General features: G+C 37.4%; 2 protein-coding genes across 11 annotated transcripts in view; both read left to right on the top strand.

Moving 5' to 3' along the window:
* Positions 1-19,475, top strand: part of PTK2 (protein tyrosine kinase 2) — a 258,855-nt gene that overhangs the window by 89,387 nt on the left and 149,993 nt on the right. For all 10 annotated transcript variants that reach the window (XM_045560796.1, XM_045560797.1, XM_045560799.1 and 7 more), the window contains one exon: positions 8,979-9,066. In XM_045560796.1, the coding sequence (XP_045416752.1) occupies positions 8,979-9,066 (88 nt within the window). The remainder of the gene's footprint in view (positions 1-8,978; positions 9,067-19,475) is intronic.
* Positions 12,314-13,735, top strand: LOC123644600 (keratin, type I cytoskeletal 18-like). Its single transcript, XM_045560804.1, is given in 2 exon segments — positions 12,314-12,749; positions 12,751-13,735. Coding segments are annotated over 2 exon segments (1,293 nt in total). The 5' UTR covers positions 12,314-12,402; the 3' UTR covers positions 13,697-13,735.

Raw genomic sequence — 19,475 nt, forward strand, 5'->3', positions numbered from 1 at the left:
AAATTTATCAGATAGAACCAAGCTAACAAAATACTCGTTGAGAATTTAGTTTGGTTAGTTTATACCAATGGCTAGAGAGGATCCATAGTTAGTTAAGTAAGTATTTAAAATGTAAGAATATCTAAAAGTTAGAGGCTGAGCACGGTGGCTCACGCCTGTAATCCTACCATCCTGGGAGGCCGAGGTGGGATGATAGCTTGAGCTCGAGAGTTTGAGACCAGCCTGAGCAAGAGCAAGACCCTGTCACTACTAAAAATAGAAAAAATTAGCCAGGTGTAGTGGTGCATGCCTGTAGTAGTCCCAGCTACTCGGGAGGCTGAGGCAGGAGGTTCGCTTGAGCCCAGAAGTTTGAGGTTGCTGTGAGCTAGGCTAACGCCACGGCACTTGAGGGACAATAGAGTGAGACTCTGTATCAAAAAAAAAATATATCTAAAAGTTAGATAAAAATACCTGCAGGAATTCTTATTGAATACAATTCTTTTTATTTTTTTTATTTTTTCCTTTTCCTTAAAGACAGGTCTCACTCTGTTTCTCAGGCTAGAGTGCAGTGGTGTGATTATAGCTCACTGTAACCTCAAACTCCGGGCTCAAGCGATCCTCCTGCCTCAGCCTCCTGGAAGCTGGGACTATAGGCACATGCCACCACACCCAGCCAATTTTTCTATTTTTTGCAGAGACAGAGTCTTGCTCAGGCTGGTCTTAAACTCCCGGCCTCAAGCAGATATGCTTTGGCCTCCCAAAGTGCTACGATCTGGCTTTAATTCTGACAAGTCTGATCTTAATATTAAAATGATAAAGTACCAGAATTCATCAATATAATGGGGTATAAATTTCCATTTCTGTGAGGATTTTGAACAGATTGTTCTGTGCTGTCTGCTATAGAGTCTATTCATATTGTTGAATACGCCTGAGATATAAACTTGTTCACTTGAGTCTTCATTTCTTCAGACACCTCAGTAAGCCAACTTGCAGTGAACATATTTGGTCATAACTGTCTCAGGTAGGATGACCTCAGAAAGGTGTCATGACATGTCATTGGGGGAAAAAAGCACTGATTTTTGATATGTGGCTATCCATGTAGGAAGAAGAGCAACAACAAAATTGGATCCTACCTCAAACAGTACACAGCAATCCACATTGAGGTGGACAAATAGTGAAACATCACAAGCCAAATTTTTAAAAAGTTTATTGGAAAATATAGTTGAATATGTCTCTGGCCCTGAGGGTAGGAAGATTTTCTTAAGATCCCCAAAGTGTTAACTATAAAAAGAATGGCAAATTTTACTTCATTAAGATTAAATACACACACACACAAAAGAATTATACTAAAACAAGGTGCAAGGTGGGAGAAAATACTTGTAACACACTTAGTCAACAAAGAGTGGTGTGAGGAGTTCTGATCATTATGAAGATTGCATATAACTCAATAATTAATGAGCAAGAGACATGAAGGCATTTTCATAAAAGAGAAAACAAGTTTGGCCAGTAATCATAGAAGGTGCTGTTGACATCATTGATCAGGGAAATGCATATCTAGACCACAGTGAAATTCTGTCTCCAGTTGGCAAAAAGTAAGTTGTCTGACAGTATCGATAGCTGGAGAGGTTGTAGATCTGACAGGGTCTCGTCTACACTGCAAGGGAGGATGTAAATTGGTAAAACCATTTGGGAAAACAGGTTTTAGTAACTTGATGAAAATCAGGCCATTACATACCCTGCCATCCTGCTGTTCCACTTCAGGTTCAATCTTTGAATAACTCTAGCTGTGGTTTCTGTACTAGGCTAGAGATGCAAGAATTTTCATAGAATAAGCTATCACAGTTCAGTCACTTGGGGAATGTTGCACAAGTCAAAATCAAGTATAGGTACATGCAACAATATGGATGAAGCTTAGTCATATAACATCGTGTGACAAAGTAAGTTCCAGCCCAACTTTATGAATTGCACAGTTTAAATGGTTAATATTTTGTTATGTAAATTTTACCTCAATTAAAAAAATAAAGGTCCCAGAAGATGACGTACAGCATGATTGGCTTCTTATAAAGTAAAAAGCAAAAAAAAAAAAACCTTACAGGAATATTGTTGGAAACACTTGTGTTTGGTAAGACCATATGGAACATGTAAATAAGGGGATGATAAATTCCATTGCAGGTAATTGGAAGGCCCAGAGCCTCAGCAGGGGCTGCCACCAGCTCCTCCCAATCCCCACAGGCTCCAAAGGAACTTGTGCTGAATCTTAGGGTCTGAGGCCAAATTTGAAAATCACTCCAGTAGTGTGCATGTGTGGCTGCCTGTCCCCGGCACTTTCCCAGTCAGTCCAAGGGCAAGTGGGAACTTACCTGTTCCTGGGCTACTGGGAGAGCCTAGTTAAGTGAGTAGTATTTGAGTCAGCCAAAAAAGTTTAAATTATGGTACCGTACGTAGTTTATAATACAGCAAAAGGTATCACACAGTTGTGGAGAGATTTCCTTTAAACAGATTTAAAGTTTTGCACATAAATAAATAAATTTTACTTACTAAATTTTAGTTATTTGAAATCACCTACATGGGATGTTCTGTTTGGCTTCTGACTGGGTTAATCAGATATAAGTCCTTTCAGATGCTGAATTCAGGGCTTTGAGGGCCAGGTGTAAGAGAAAGCTCTTGGCATTTGAGAAAGCATTGTGGGGCTTTTTCACAGCAAGTGAAAAAGAAAATCCTTTTTGTTGTTATCAAGATGTGGTTCACATTCTTCTACACCTCTCTTCAGTGCTGCTTAATAGCTCTTCACTCTGGACAGAGAGGACTTTTTTCCCCCAGACCTTTTGCAGGAGAAAAAAGTCTTTTGTATAGAGGAAAGGTGATTTTTTTTCATAGATGACAAAAGAAAATGAATGATAATTGAATACTTTTTAGATTGTATTTTGATACAGTTTTCTAAGTTTGTTATCTTGAAATGACATTCCATAAAAATACACATTAATTTGAAAAGCCAGTCTTTCGTTATAATGAATTCAACAAGAGTTCTTAAAAAGATTTAAGGCAATAAGAGGCAGTAAACAGAGGAACACTTTGACAGGTTTGGAAATGACACCTTTACAAAACAGGATGGATTTGGAAATTAACTGATTTATTTATTATACATTTACTGAATGTTTCTGTACCAGACACTGACAAAGACAAATTGATTTACCATTCTTTCCTTTGAAATCTTAGACTCTTCACCTTACCTTCCCACTCCCTGCCTTTGGTATGATCATGGGTTGCCATGGCAGTATATAAGAGAATGAAAAAGGAAGCTCTGCCCACCAATTTTATAATTTAATCCTAGGTTATATGATTTTGTTTCTTCTCCTGTTCTTTCTCTTCCAGGATCCTTCTCTGTTCTCCCACTTGCCTTCCTCTCTTCTACCTTCCTTCCTTCTCTTGGCTTTGTAGCTTCAGAGCTGGGCTTCTCTCTGAATTCTTTTCTTTCCCCAAATTCTTAGTTATTTATGGATCATTATCTCTCTAAGGGTTCCCTCCTCCCCCAAAATACTGAAAATGACTGGAATTGAATTATATTCTTGAGATAACATGGGGAAATGTTGCATGTTTTACAATGTTAGGTCTTCCTATCTTTGTTGTCTCTCATCTTTAATCAGTTTTTTGTTTATTCATACATAATACATTGATTATATAATTTAGGGTATAAAATATAAATAAAACCAGAAATTTAAAAAGTATATGATAAAGTAAAATTACTTACTTTTACCAAAATATTACTAATTAATGAAAGTGATTAGGTATGGTTCACTTTTCAGAAAATCTTGGTTGAACAGTTTTGACTATAAGATTTGATTCTAAGGTTTTTGTTCCAGGTTCTGTTTATTTCTTTTCCATTTTTAATGATTGTCATACCTAAAAACATTCTTTACAAAGATATGCATAATTCAATAGAAGGAGGATACCATTGACTGTGTTTGCTCTCATGATAGTGATTTTTCTTACCAGTCACAATCATGTAAAAGTTTGTTGAAATTTGGCCAATTAATTTGCATTTTCCTGATAATTCCTTTCAATATAATTTTGAAATATATTTTTATATTTTAACATCAAATTCTTTTTTTTTTTAAATATATATTATTGGTAATTTTCTTTCTTTTTTTTTTTTTTTTTGAGACAGAGTCTCACTCTGTTGCCCGGACTCGAGTGCCATGGTGTCAGCCTAGCTCACAGCAACCTCAAACTCTTGGGCTCAAGCAATCCTCCTGCCTCAGCCTCCCGAGTAACTGGGACTACAGGCATGCGCCACCATGCCCAGCTAATTTTTTCTATATATTTTTAGTTGTCCAGTTAATTTCTCTCTATTTTTTAGTAGAGACGGGGTCTTGCTCTTGCTCAGGCTAGTCTCAAACTCCTGACCTCGAGCGATCCTCCTGCCTCCGCCTCTGCCTCCCAGAGTGCTATGATTACAGGTGTGAGCCACTGCGCCCAGCCTAACATCAAATTCTTTTACTGGAGAAATTTTGAAACGTGTTGGACAATTCTGTTTTCAGATTTATTATGAGTGATACATATGACTCATTTTAGGTAACAAAGTTATGAATTGATGGCAATATTTCAGACTTCAAAATGCTCTTCCCATAGCATGATAGCATGCTTTTCTCTTTTGTTTTTAATTTTTATTATAGATAATATAAATATATCCAAAAGTAGACAAAATTGTAATAATGGAGCCCCATGCACTTGCCGCCCACTTTCAACAATTACCAATTCATGTCATTTTGTTTCCAACCTTTTTCTCCCCGGCTCCGTATATTGTTTTGTAGTAAATTTCACGCATACCATTTCATCCATAAGTATTTCAGTACATGTCTAACACTGGGTTTCTTAACTTCAGTACTGTTGACATTTTGGGCCAGAAAATTCTTTCTTGTGGGTGAGCTGTTCTATACATTGTATGGCTTCTACTCAGTAATGACAGGAGCCCACTCCCGCCCACATTGTAACAAGCAAAAGTGTGTCCAGTTACTGCCAAATGTCCACTAGAGGAAATGAGAAGGGGGCAAAATCTCCTAAAGTTAAAAACCACTGTTCTAAAATGTAAGGACCATTTTCCATCATGACACCAAAAATTGTGGAAAAAAAATAAAATCTTCAAAAATTATTCTTAATTTCATAAAATATCCTGTCAGTATTCAAATTTATTCTTTAGTAAATATCATGAAAAAAATCTTAAATTATTTGAATTAGGCTCCAAATTAGGTCTACATGTTTGTTGTGTCCTAAGTCTTTTCTAATCATCTTTATCCAGTTTTCCCCTTTTGCTTCTAGTACAATTTTCCTTTCATCTGGATTTTGCCAATGACATTCCTATCCCTTGTCTTTGATGTCTTCTGATGTCTTTTCTACACAAAGCTTTTGTGTCATCTTTATGACGTTAATTCTTATTCTATAGCTTGTTGCTATTATGAGAGTTATATTTTATTATTTTCATTTAGTATTTCTCAATTGAACATTTATCTCACCTGTTTTCATTCATTCATGTTTTCTGATAAATGTATTTGACCTATAAATTGTTATTTAAGTTTTGCTTTGGCTGTGTGTCACAACTTAATAGTATTCTGTTACTTCCAAGATTTTTGAAAGATACCCAAGGATTATTTAGGGGTATATTGTTAGGTTTCAGCTATGTGTGCTTAAGGAAAAAATTATTGGTTATTGATTTATTTTAATACATTATAGGAAGAGTAACATTTTTAGGATGTTTTTTGTTTTTTTTTTTACTCCATTAAGGTGATTCTTTGTGCCTTAGTATTAGGTCATTAAATATGAAATGTCCTATTTCTAATCAAAGGTTTAGTTTATTATATATCAAACAAGCAGTCCAGTTAATCAAAGTATGTGCCTAAACCATTGACACAGTTTTGCCATCTTAAGGGTAGCTTGTTTATGCCAGCAGCAAAGAAGCTTGGAGAGTGAGTGGCAATGAAATCGCAAAAGACATTTTCCACAGCTGGTTGAGAATTGAATATTTTTCCTTGCAAGAAGAAGTCCAAAGCCTGTAAGAAGTGGTAATGAACTGGTGCAAAGTAGAAATATGTGTCAAGATGCAACCGGACTCTTAAAATAGTGAAAAAAAATGTGGGGAAAATGATGAGTTTCATAGAAGAGAGGGGAATGGAGAGTCAGCTCTAGGGCAGTAGAATGTGGATGTCAGTTGTTGCAGGACTGAGGTGAGGTGATGGGGCTGGAATTAGGTGAACTTGAGGAAAGTTTTAGTAGGGTTGTATTAATAAATATGCTAAACTCTATAGTGTGTTGAAGCAGGGACCACAATTCTTAAGGTGATCTAAAGGCCTTACCTAACTCCATCTGAGCAAATTTCACTTAAATTCCCTTCTGTTTTTAAGCCACAGATACCTTCTGTTAGTTTCATTTTGCCTTTGGACATTCACGCATGTTCTTGCTGGAGAAGAATCCCATGTCTCCCCCTTAATAGCTGTGGGACCTTGGGAAGGTTGCTTAATCCCCTAATAACTCATTTTCTCCATCTATGAAAATAGGGTAAATATTAACCTGGTTATCGTCTCTCACCTAGAGTCTTGCAGTCACCTCCTACTCTCCCTACTTCTTCCTTTGGCCCCAATGTCTGTTCTTCATGGTATACCCTATTCCTGAAAAAAGGAAATCCTGTGATGTCATTGTTCTGCTCACAGCCTGCCTAGTGGCTTCCTTTCTCACTGAGAAAGTGCCTCACAGTCATGACTTGAGGGACATATGTGATACCACCTCTCTCTGAAGCCTCTTTTCTACTCACTGCCCTTGCTCAATCTGCCCCAGCTGCATTTGCCTTGCCAAGCATCCTCCAGCCCCAGCACATTTAGGTAGTCTGTTCCATCTGATTGGAACACTTTTCCCTGCATTTAACTGCATAACTCCCTACCTCACCTCCTTTATTTAGATCTTTGCTTAAATATCACTGTTTCAGAGGGTTCATCATTGACTATTCTTTATAAAATAATAGTTCATCGTTTGTTACTCCTCTTGCTTTGATTTGTTTTTATAACATTTGCTGCCACCTCATATATATTCTATTTGCTGTCTGTCTTCTGCCACAAAAATACAAACTTTTCGAGAGCCAGCACTTTGCCTCCTTTATTCACTGATGCTTTTCTAACCCCAAGAACTTCACCTGAGATGTCATTGGTGCTGAAATAAATATTTGTTGAATGATTACTAATAATAAACCCTAGAGGCCATTTATTATGATACGTCAGTGACTGTTCTGGGTGTTTTGTGTTTACTGACTCATTTATTTCTCCTACCATTCTTATGTGAGGAAATTTTGGCACAGAAATGAAATGGCTGACAGTGATACAAGTGACATGGCCAGAATTGAAGCATAGATAGTCTTGATTCAGAGTCCATGTTCTTTCTGCTCCTCTTAAAAAGAAGGCATCTGTGTAAAATGCTTATCACAGTTTCTGTCATAGACTAAGTATTTAATAAATGTTAGTTAATATCATCATCGGCATCAAGATGCTGAATGTTAAGATAGTGCAGGTGGAACCAGGCTGCCCAGTGTTTAATTTTTGACCTCAGTTTCCTTCTCCTTAAAAGGAGAGTAACATTAATACCAAAAGCCTCCTGTGACCTGTTTGAATCTTGAACATGTAACCTTGGAGCTGATTACTTATTCTTGCTGAGCATCATTTTTTTAGTCTGCAAAATGCAAATATGTATACTTACCTGATTATTACATTGATTAAGAGAAATCGTGCACATAAAGTTGTGAAGTACCTGGTAAGTCCTAAATTCAAAATAAATGAAATCTGTTACTAGGTGTCTGTAAATAATGTCCAATGTAGAATGTCTACAGTAAGTTATTGATCTCTTTCTGAGAGTAAAAGTGAAGTGGAACCTAATTGTTTTCCAGTTGTGTATTTTAATAAGATAGACATTTCAGAATCTCAAACAGAACTTGTGTATGTATGTCAAACTTTTCTTCCTGAAAAGATACCATTAAAATTTTTAAAAATCATAATAAAAAGATACCATTTAAGAAAGACAAGCCACAGAATGGGAGAGGATATTGACTATGTCTAACAAAAGCCTGTCATCCAGCATATAGAAAGAACACCTACAAATCAGTAGGGGGTGGGGGAAGGAAAGGCAGCAATTCAGTAGGAAAAAAACAATGAAAGCTTGAATAGACACTTCACAAAAGAAGATATCCAAATATCCAGTAAACATGAAGAAGTGCTCTCTTTCATTAGTCTTCATGGAAATTCCAATTAAAACCACTATCTACTATTACAGTATATCCAGAGTGAGTAAAATGAAAAAACTAGAAAATACTAAGTGGAGGCAAAGATATAATGTAACTGGAACACCCCTGTGCTGCTGGTGGGTGTGTGAATTGTTATACCCTCGTTGGCATGCTGTTTGGTAATACCTGCTAAAGCTAATATATGTTTCTTATGACCTAGTGATTGTACTCCTAGGTATATAAGCAGCAGAAATGTGTACATATTTTCACCAGAAGACATGTATAAGAGCATTCACATGGGTAGACACATGTACATAAAGAGAATGAGTAAGAGAGTTCTGGTGATGTTGTTTTGACCATTCTAAAGCTTGACTTTTTAAGCAAATAATGGTACATACTGTGTGATTCCACTGTTGTAAATTTAGATGTAGGGAAGCTGGTGGAATGTGGTAGAAGTCAGCTTAAGTCTTCCCTAAGCAGTGGTGGAGCGTGACCCATGGGGTTGGAGGAACTTCTGGGCTTCTGATCATGCTCTGTCTCCTTGCAGAGTCACTAAGAGATATCACACTTATAATATGTGAACTTTTTTGTGCTGAAAAATAAAAAGTTTACGTTTAAACCTCAATTGATTACAATCATCTTTTAAACTAATTAGCAATTCATATTCACAATAATATTATAATTATAGGCTATGAATTGAGAAAATGACATTTCTAATTGTTCTACTTTGGGAATTATTTTTTAGATATGAATTGAGGATTCGTTATTTGCCAAAAGGATTTCTAAACCAGTTTACAGAAGACAAGCCAACTTTGAATTTCTTCTATCAACAGGTATAGGAGAGTGCTTTTATATACCTTTTTCTTTGTTTCTTTGAATCCTATTTATTACATTTTTTAAATTTTAGAATTAGATTAAACCTAACACTTGGGAGAATATAAATTTGTGGCTGTATGGCAGTGAAAATCTTTTAAGCAGTGAGAAATTATGAATTGTTGACATTTTTTGAACTTTTGTACACTTGAACAAATCTTAAAAGATACTTTTGTGTGGAGTCCACAACCATTTCTCTCTCTCTAATTCAAATACGATTATCATGCCTGAACATCAACAAATTTGTTATATATAGAAAATTTTGTCAGAGCCAGTTATACCTGTATAAACTTGATAGCAATTTGCATAACAAAGTTAAAGTTAAATTTTTACACTGAGTAGCTTTGCTTTTTACAAAACATTAGTTAGGCAATAAATACATGTGGCATAAATTAACTAACACAGTTTTATAACCAAGTAAATCTTACTTGTTCGTATTAGCAAATATCCAAAAAAGGCTAATGAATACCCAAAAGACTTTTGTACATATAATTTTGCCATTACATGTACTTGGTAATTTTTTGTTTTAATAAAAATATTGAATATCTACTTTGAACCAGTAATGCAGAAATTAATGGCATAATCCACACTTTTAAATTCTTCTGTCTAGTGGAGGATTATTGTAAACAATTACTTTGTGTTTGATCCTATGCTGCTAGTAAGCACAGTGCTATGACCTCAGGTAGGTTTGGTATCCAGGTGACTCCCCTGGAAAGTATCATCTGAGGAGTCTCCAACTTTGTAGGTAAGAAGAGTCGTGTTTTCTAGAAAAGAACATGGAGGGGAGAGAAAAAAACATGATTCATTTAAATCTGAGCTAAAATGATTTGATGATAAGAAGCTGATGAGAGAGATGAGTTTTCTCCTATAGATTATTGGGGAACAGTTTATAGAATTTAATTAGTGAATGCCTCCATCAGAATTTTTTTTTTTAATGAGACCACTCTGATGAGGGAGAGATTGGGTTTTTAAAAGGCTCTAAGCACATTTAGAGACTCTTCAACCAATCTGCCAAGAAATTAGAAAGATATAAAGCATAAGGATATAATAGCAAATTTAGTGAATGAATCTGATAGGACCCAGAGATTGAACTAAAATGGAATTTGAAAATAAAGAAGCAAGCCGGGCGCGGTGGCTCACGCCTGTAATCCTAGCACTCTGGGAGGCCGAGGTGGGTGGATTGCTCGAGGTCAGGGGTTCGAGACCAGCCTGAGCAAGAGCGAGACCCCGTCTCTGCTAAAAATAGAAAGAAATTATCTGGACAACTAAAATATATATATAGAAAAAATTAGCCGGGCATGGTGGCGCATGCCTGTAGTCCCAGCTACTGGGGAGGCTGAGGCAGTAGGATTGCTTAAGCCCAGGAGTTTGAGGTTGCTGTGAGCTAGGCTGACGCCACGGCACTCAGTCTAGCCCAGGCAACACAGCAAGACTCTGTCTCAAAAAAAAAAAAAAAGAAAAGAAGAAAAAGGCTTATTGTTTAAGTCCAAGGCTTAGTGCCAGGAAAGAGCAATGATGGATTAGATTCATAAGTGGGGGTTAAGAAGGTAAATTGTTTTATTTCTCTGTGTGAGATAACAGTAGATGTTCTCATAAGATTCAAACTGAGAGAGCACGAAGCTAAGGAAGTTTCCAGCATTAGGGGGGAAATGTCTTTTTTCTTCGTGTCTGTGAGGTAGAAATCATAAAGGAAATACAAGGTGTTAGGTAAGGGATTTATGGAAAGGTTTGAGGGTTTGCAATAATAGTGTTGGATAAAAGTGGAAGTTAAGTTTGCCAAAGTGGAAAGAGAGAAGGCATATTTAGATTCCAGCTGAGTTTGCTGGAGGCCTGCTTATACTGCAAAATGATTTCCATTTTATAAACTGATTCTTATATGTATTAATACATCTTTTCCCTTTAACAATACATTGAACTTCATATTTTGGTGAAGGAGGTAACATGAATTTAAATAACTGATATGTTTATACAGCATTTTCCTCTCGTAGATGATCTAGATCAGTATTGGTATTATTTCTTTGGAAAAAAATCCACCCACTGAGAAAATATATGGCCACGTTAGTTACATCAGTTTTCAAACTGCATAATATAGGGCAAAATAGCTCATAGTTATTCCTTTTTATAATTTCTAGTCTAACCTAAAAGTTGGCGACTTTTTTGTTCTTTTGTTCCTTGTTCACACTGTTATTAGGTTGTCCTAGTTTTTCCTTGTTGGAAGACCTTGCTTCTACCTATATGATTAAAAGTTATTACTGCGCATACCAGTGTATTCCAAATTTTCTTTTGCTGATAGGATGTATATTATTACAGTCTATATAATTCCATTGAGTAGCGTCTGTAAATCACAGGAGAAAGTGAAGTGTAATGATGGAATTTTTCTTGAAAGAATATGCACTGAATACATAAAATTTTCTACCATGTAATTGCCCAGTGATTTTTTAAAATTTCAGTCTATAGACTGTACCAGGCTTAGGAGGATTCAGCACTTACCATTTACATAGCAAGATACAAGTGTGAGCTGCACATTATGGGTTGGTGCACAACTTGCCTTTTTCCTTCCTCTGTGCTCACTATATGACCCTTCAGCTCTTCCTCCCCACCTTCTGCTGTCATTCATTTCTACAATTTCCTCTTCTGCACCCTGTCCCCTTTTTAATTTTTTTTAATTTCAGCATATTATAGGAGTACAAAAGTTTAGGTTATGTATATTGCCCTTGTCCCCCCACTGAGTCAGAGCTTCAAGCATGTCCATCCCCCAGACGGTGTGCATTGCACTCATTATGTACGTATACACCCTTTTTAATTTTAAAAAAAACTATTAAATATTTGTCACATTTTTAGAAAGTCCAGAAAGTGTCCTAGAACATCACTTAAGTTACCTCTATTCTCATCACTTTTGTTTTATGTATGCTTTTGTAATAGTTTATCAAGTACATACATTTTTAAAAGAAAGTATAGTCATGGTCGTGTCCCAAGTCATTGCTTGTTCATGCCCATGTGACACTGAATGGAGGAAGGAAAAGGCAGTGCTAAAGCCACAAAGGGGAGGGGAGGAAGAAGGAAAATACTGCGATTTGTCAGAACGGGTGAATTGGCAAGTATACCAAGATCCTTAAATATGTTCATATCCTCCACAGCTCCTAGGTGGCCCTATTGACGTTGTCATTTTTGTGAGGAAAAAACAGTTGAATGTTGCCAGTTTCATATGATTTGATGTAATAATTCTACTTTTAAGAATTTATTGTAGGCCCCACCGACCCTTGAGTCCTGTCCTCTCGCTCTCTTCTGCCGACAGCATGAGTTTCACCACTAGCTCCACCACTTTCTCCACCAACTACCGGTCCCTGGGCTCCGTCCAGGTGCCCAGCCGTAGCATCCGGCCCATCAGCAGCGCTGCCAGCGTCTGTGCAGGCGCCAGGGGCTTGGGCTCCCAGATCTCTGTGTCCCGCTCCACCAGCATGCAGAGCGGCTGGGGGTCTGGGGGCCTGGCCGCGGGGATGGCCGGGGGTCTGGCAGGAATAGGGGGCATCCAGACCGAGAAGGAGACCATGCAAGAGCTCAACGACCGCCTGGCCTCCTACCTGGACAGAGTGAGGAGCCAGGAGATCAATAATCGGAGGCTGGAAAGCAAAATCCGGGAACACGGAGAAGAAGGGGCCCCAGGTCAGAGACTGGGCGCATTACTTCAAAATCATCGAGGACCTGAGGGCTCAGATCTTTGCAAATTCTGTGGACAATGCCCACATCGTTCTGCAGACTGACAATGCTCGTCTTGCTGCTGATGACTTTAGAGTCAAGTATGAGACAGAGCTGGCCATGCGCCAGTCTGTGAAGAGTGACATCCATGGGCTCCGCAAGGTCACTGATGACACTAATATCACTCGGCTGCAGCTGGAGACAGAGATTGAGGCTCTCAAGGAAGAGGTGGTCTTCATGAAGAAGAACCAGGAGGAGGAAATAAAAGGCCTACAAGCCCAGATTGCCAGCTCTGGGTTGACCGTGGAGGTAGACGCCCCCAAATCCCAGGACCTCAGCAAGATCATGGAGGACATCCGGGCCAAGTATGACGAGCTGGCTTGGAAGAACCGAGAGGATGTGGACAAGTACTGGTCCCAGCAGATTGAGGATAGAACCACAGTAGTCACCTCACAGTCTGCCGAGGTCGACGCTGCCGAGATGACACTCACGGAGCTGAGACATACAGTCCAGTCCTTGGAGATAGACCTGGACTCCATGAGAAATGTGAAGGCCAACTTAGAGAACAGCCTGAGGGAGGTGGAGGCCTGCTACGCCATGCAAATGGAGCAGCTCAACGGGGTCTTGCTGCACCTGGAGTCGGAGCTGGCACAGACCCGGGCAGAGGGGCAGCGCCAGGCCCAGGAGTACGAGGCCCTGCTGAACATCAAGGTCAAGCTGGAGGCTGAGATTGCCACCTACCGCCACCTGCTGGAAGACGGGGAAGACTTCAATCTTGGTGATGCCCTGGACAGCAGCAACTCCATGCAAACCACCCAAAAGACCATGACTCACAGGATAGTGGATGGTAAAGTGGTGTCTGAGACCAACGACACCAAAGTTCTGAGGCATTGAGGCAGTAGGACCAGAGTGCCCTTATACCAATAAAAAGTTTGCAGGTCATTGAAAAAAAAAAGAATTTATTGTAAAGAAAACAAGGTTTACGCATGTGTATATACTTCCAAGGATGCTCATAGGCATATGAAAGTAACAAAGAAATGGGAGATGTTACAGATGTCTGTCAGGAGGTTCATTAAATAGATTCAGCTGAGTTTTAAACTTACGCATCTGTCATAAATAGGCATACTCATTCATGGATGTGGAAGGTATTACATTAAATGCTATTTAAAGTCTCAATGCAGAATCTATCCTGGTACGTGCTTGGAAATTCCAGAACTATTACGGGTGACCGATGAATTGTCCTACAAAGGCAATATCCAGCTTTGGAAAGAGTTTAATTCCAAAGTTGAAAAATTAGTTAGGAATCCAGAATTTTGTGCTATTTAAATACACACACACATGAAGGGGGGGAGTATAAAGAAATAATTGGCCCCTTCGGCTTTTTATAGCCAAAGTATATTTAACTGAGAATGCAGATGAGATATTATGTAAGAACTTGTGTGTGGAAATTTTCACTGGATTCTGAGATAAATTCATCATTTTATACGGGCCCCAGAATTTGTTGATACTGATTCTTGGTAATTGTTTAGATTCTATAGTATCTCATACTTGTATTCTTTGGTCAGGTGTGAAATTAATAGTAAGACAACTATCCATGACCTTACTGCTCAGATGAAAAGAGCATCCTGATACTTCCCTGTCCCATGTCCTGTGCTCCACCCCCTCCCTTGCCCTTTCACTCCACTCAGGCAAACATCATCCTGAATTTTTGTTTATCATTCCTTTGCTTGCTTTTATTTGCTGGTTGTCATGTTTTAAATCATATGTGTTTAGTTTTCAGTTCTACCCTTAAGGTATAAGCTGACCCTAGTTCTCCAATAGCCCACTTTATCTGAGTACGTTTAGGCTTTGTTTTGTTTCCCAGCTTATGGAAGCATTCAAGAAGATTTTTAAAAAATATTTTGTTCAGCATTTTTAGTTACTTTCAGTGAGCAGATTGGTCAGGACATTCAGTTCACCTTGTTGGTAAAAATGGAAGTAATCATCCAGGGATTTAAAATTTTAAACATTTATCTCTTTTGGTTCATTCAGGAAATAATTTTGCTTTGTGGTTAGAGACTGTGGTTCATTTGATATTTGATGTTCATTGTATAAATATTGTTTAAACTTGTTTTATCATCTTGTACGTATTCAGATTTTGTCAAGTTTCCAGTTTTGCGTGAGTAGAATGTCAAGACTCGATAAATTCCCATTTATTTAAGAGTTAATTGTGTTGTTGAGATCGTCTGTGTCTCTAATATTCTTTTTTCCTGCTTGAAAGATAGTGTTGCCGGATACACATGAGTCAGGGTAGAAGTTATTTTCTCTCAGCATTTTGATGATATTTCCTACTGTCTTTGATTTTTATTGTTGCTATTGAGAAGTCAGCTCTCATGTTGTCTTTCTTTGTGGGTGATCTACCTTTTCTCTCTGGGTGGCTTTCAGATCTTTCGTTGTTTTGCAGTTTCATTACAGACTAATTGTGGATTTCCATTTTTTCCCCCTGCTAGACCTGTGTTGTACTACCTGTACCTCTCTGGGTTCAGGTCTTTTTTATTAATTCTGGAAATGTCTTAGTTGGTATCCATTCAGATATGGCCTTTCTTCAACTCTTTATTACTCCTGGAATTTCAGTTTAGATCTATGTTAGAACTTCTCAGTCTGTCCCTCTGTATCTATTAAATTCTTTTTCATGTTGTAAATTTCTTGCTCATCGGGTTGTGTAATTCATGTAAATCTGTCAGATCACCAGCTTTCGTCAATTTTGACCAATTTATGTTTAGTGCATATGTTGAGTTTTTACTCTTTTTTTTTAATGGTTTATTTCCATTTAAAAAAATTTTTGCCAGACCATTGTTATGGCCCTTATTACTTGCTAATTTGTCTGCCTTTTATTTCTTTTAAAAAGTATATATAGTTCATGTCTCTATCCTGAATCTGAATTAAAGTATCTGAAGTCCTTGGGCTTCACATCTTTTGGTGGCTTGCACTGACTCTTATTCACGGTGACTTATATTCTGTGTTCTAAACTCTTATTATGTTTAACTTCATATGTGGGAATCTTGAGAGCCTAGTTTGGGGATTCTTCCTTATAAAGTTTTGTATTTGCTTGTTGGGAAACAAGAGGTGCTACTAAGTGGGGACCCTCTAAGTAGATTGTGAAGATCCCTCCTTCCTGCAGGAATCTCAGAATCAGCTCTGTTACCTTGGGAAAGTGGGGAGACTGCTCAATCCTCAGCCACCTGACAGCATAGATATCCCCTGTTCCCTTGTCGCCAGCCCAGGGTTTCCACCAGGATCTTAGCTTGTATTTGTTTTTATTCCCTCCTTCTCCCCGCCTTTCCTTTATCTTCTTTTGGCTTCAGTAATGTAAGAACAACTGTCTGTTATAATGCATCTAGAACCTAGTTCTGATTTAGCTGGCAGGTCCTTTAGCCATATTGTTGGAATCCTAAACCTCTGAATTATTATTATGTTTAATTGCCTTTCCTCCCATGCATTCTATACAAAGGCCCTGGCAGAAGGGAGCCTGGTGATTCAGGGAGCTGAAAGAAGGCCAGTGTGGTGGGAGGGCAGTGGTGGGAGAGACAGAGACAGGACGGGGTGGCTTGAGATGCCCCTTTCAGTCTTCTGACCTTGATTGTGAAGGCACTGGGGAGCCAGAGAAAGTTTCACAAAAAGCAATGATAGAGTTGAGATCTAAGTTACAAAAATATTGTTATCACTGGTCTAATAGTATAAAAGAAGGTAAGGGTCACTGTATGGAAACTGTCACTAGTATGAGCAAGCTTCAGGGCCAAGTTTGATCACTTTGGTGATCTAACTGTAACTGTGGAGAAAATATTTCTCTGTACTTTAAGGTTTTGTTTTTTTCTCTACCGTTTTATTACAAAACTTTTCAAATGTGCTGCCATGGTGGAAAGAATTTTACAGTGAACACCAGCATCCCCAAGACCTAGATTCTACCATTAACATTTATTATGCTTCCTTTTTATCACATGACTAGTTTTATCTCTCCGTCCCTTTAATTGGTCATTATCCAGTCTTAATTTTGGTGCATTTCAAAGTCAATTTTAGATATCAGTATGCTTCAATGTGTATATCATTAACTAGAATTCTGTATTACAGTTTTGTTTTGATATAAAATTTATAAACATTAAATACATAAATATGAAGTATACACTTATTGAGTTTTTATAAATACATTCACTAGAATAATCTAAATCCATGTTAGGATATAGAATATGACCATCACCCGAGAACATTTCCCACTGACTCTTCGCACTCAGTCCTCTCCCCAGCCACAAGAAGCAACCATTGCTCCTTCCCTACCCCCTGTTGTTTAGTTTTGCTTGTTTTCGAATTCCTTAGAAATAGACTTAGAAACAAATACTGTGTGTATTCTTTTATGTAAGGCTTCTTTTCTCAGTGTAGTATTCTGTTATGTAAATGCATTCTCTCATTGATGGACAGCTGGACTGTTACCTTTTTTTACTACTGTTAATAAAATGACTATGAACGTTCTATTGCAAGCATTTTTGTGATCATCATTTCTTTGGAATAGAATTGCTAGGTCATAGGGTAAGTATTTCTTTCATTTTATAAGAAAGTGCTTGCCCTTTTCCCAGAATGGTTGTATGATTTTATATTCCCTCCAATAATGTATGAGAGTTCTGGTTGCAACACATTATATGCAACATTTGATGATGTCAGTTTTTCATTTTAGCCTTTCTGGTGGGTATGTGGTGGAATCATGGGGTGGTTTTCATATTCACTTCCCTGAATACTACCTATTAATGGTTGAATTCTTTTCATGTACAGATTGAATGTTAGTATGCCTTTTTTTTTTTTTGAAAGTCTGCTTAAATCTTTTTGCTCATTTTGTGTTGTTAAACTGACTTTTTTTTCCTCTGATTTTTTTTATTGTGGTAGAATATACATAACGTGAAATTTATCATCTTAACCATTTTTAAGTATACAGTTCAGTGGTATTAAATGCATACATAATGTTGTGCAGCCATCACCACCATCTCTCTCTATAAGTCTTTTCAATTTATAAAACCAAAACACTAACTATTAGACAATAACTCCCCATTTGTCTAACCACTATTCTACTTTCTGTCTCTGATTTTGAAATGTAGCACTTACTCATATATGTTGGATACCAGACCTTTGTCATACTGTGTTTTGCTCATATTTTCTCCCAGTATGTGGCTTGTCTATTCATTGTCTTAGCTGATTTTAGGGTTTTTTAATCTAGCAAATAGGGCATTGTTGTGAGTATTCAATGAAATAATGGATCAAAGCACTTAGTAATGTTGGGCTCATAGTGAATACCCCAAGTATTATCCGTTTTAATGTGTTTTAGAAAAATCAGTATTTTTAATGGTTTGACTCTTTTATCAGGGTAGAAATATAATAATTATGTTTGGGTGCTCACTACCATCACTGTCTTCCCACAAAAAGAAGGGAGGGAAATAGATTGTAATAAACTGCCTTAATTTTATTATTCCTTATTTTGAAATTTCATCTAAGCCCGTTTTCAGTGCTATTATGAGGAAAATAAATAGTGTGTCAATGGGCATATTAATGTGTGAGTGTTACGTTACTGGTTGGACATTACTGTTAAGGATACAAATAGTTATGTTAAAAGATGTCCTAAATATGACTACCAGGGTGAGAAATCTCAAATGATTCACTAAATGTTTTTGACCCATTTTTGAATATCCTGAAAGATATTAATCAGCACACTCTAAAAATAAACTGCATTCTTGTTATTACACTATTCACTGTAGAGCAGAAGTTTATAAAAATAAGTTTTGACAAATAAAGCTAATGACTCATTAGAAAGAAAGAAAGAAACTTGTTTTACCCTGAAGTCAGATTTTTCCTTTGCAATGTAACATTTTATTTTTCTTTCCCTCTGTCTCAACTTTCATTAAAGTTGTGAGTATTTGATTGGCAACCTTTTGCAAATGATGGTAGCCGTTAGTTTGAAAGCCTGTGTCCCTCTTTAGTCAAGAAGTTGTCATATTAATTATATTTGCATTGATGATCCTGAACTTGTATAGAAATCATTGGGCACTATTGAAATTTTCAGCTCTTAAGGTGCCTTCGTCTGTGTGAAATTGTCATTGTTTACTCCCACAAGTGTTTTAAGATTTAAAATGAGTATATTCATTCATAGCTCTTTAAAAATCATTAAATAATCGGTGGTTTATTTGACAAAAAGAGTTCCAATAGGAAATTGAAGAAAATACTGAATCTACAACCATAACTTAACTCTATGGCATAGAATCTGAACTTGTAGAAAATTTGGGGTGCCAGGGCATACTTATTTCTTGTTGCTTGATCTTTTTGTTATTTTTATACCAATTTTTTTTACAAGTTTTCAGATAATTGTATTAATCAGAAACTGATTTCATTCTGTATATTTTCATGGCCTTAAAGCTGTCAGTTAAAACATTTTTAAATTGCAGCTGTCAGTGGCAAACTTTAGTTTAAAATCTAACATTTTCAGTGTGGGAGTTATCAGCTGCCCTTTTAAAGATAGAGGTAAAGGCCGGGCGCGGTGGCTCACACCTGTAATCCTAGCTCTCTGGGAGTCCGAGGCGGATGGATCGCTCGAGGTCAGGAGTTCGAGACTAGCCTGAGCGAGACCCCGTCTCTACTAAAAATAGAAATAAAAAAATTA

The sequence above is a fragment of the Lemur catta genome, chromosome 9 (genome assembly GCF_020740605.2).
Source record: "Lemur catta isolate mLemCat1 chromosome 9, mLemCat1.pri, whole genome shotgun sequence".
NCBI classification, from domain to species: Eukaryota; Metazoa; Chordata; class Mammalia; order Primates; family Lemuridae; genus Lemur; species Lemur catta.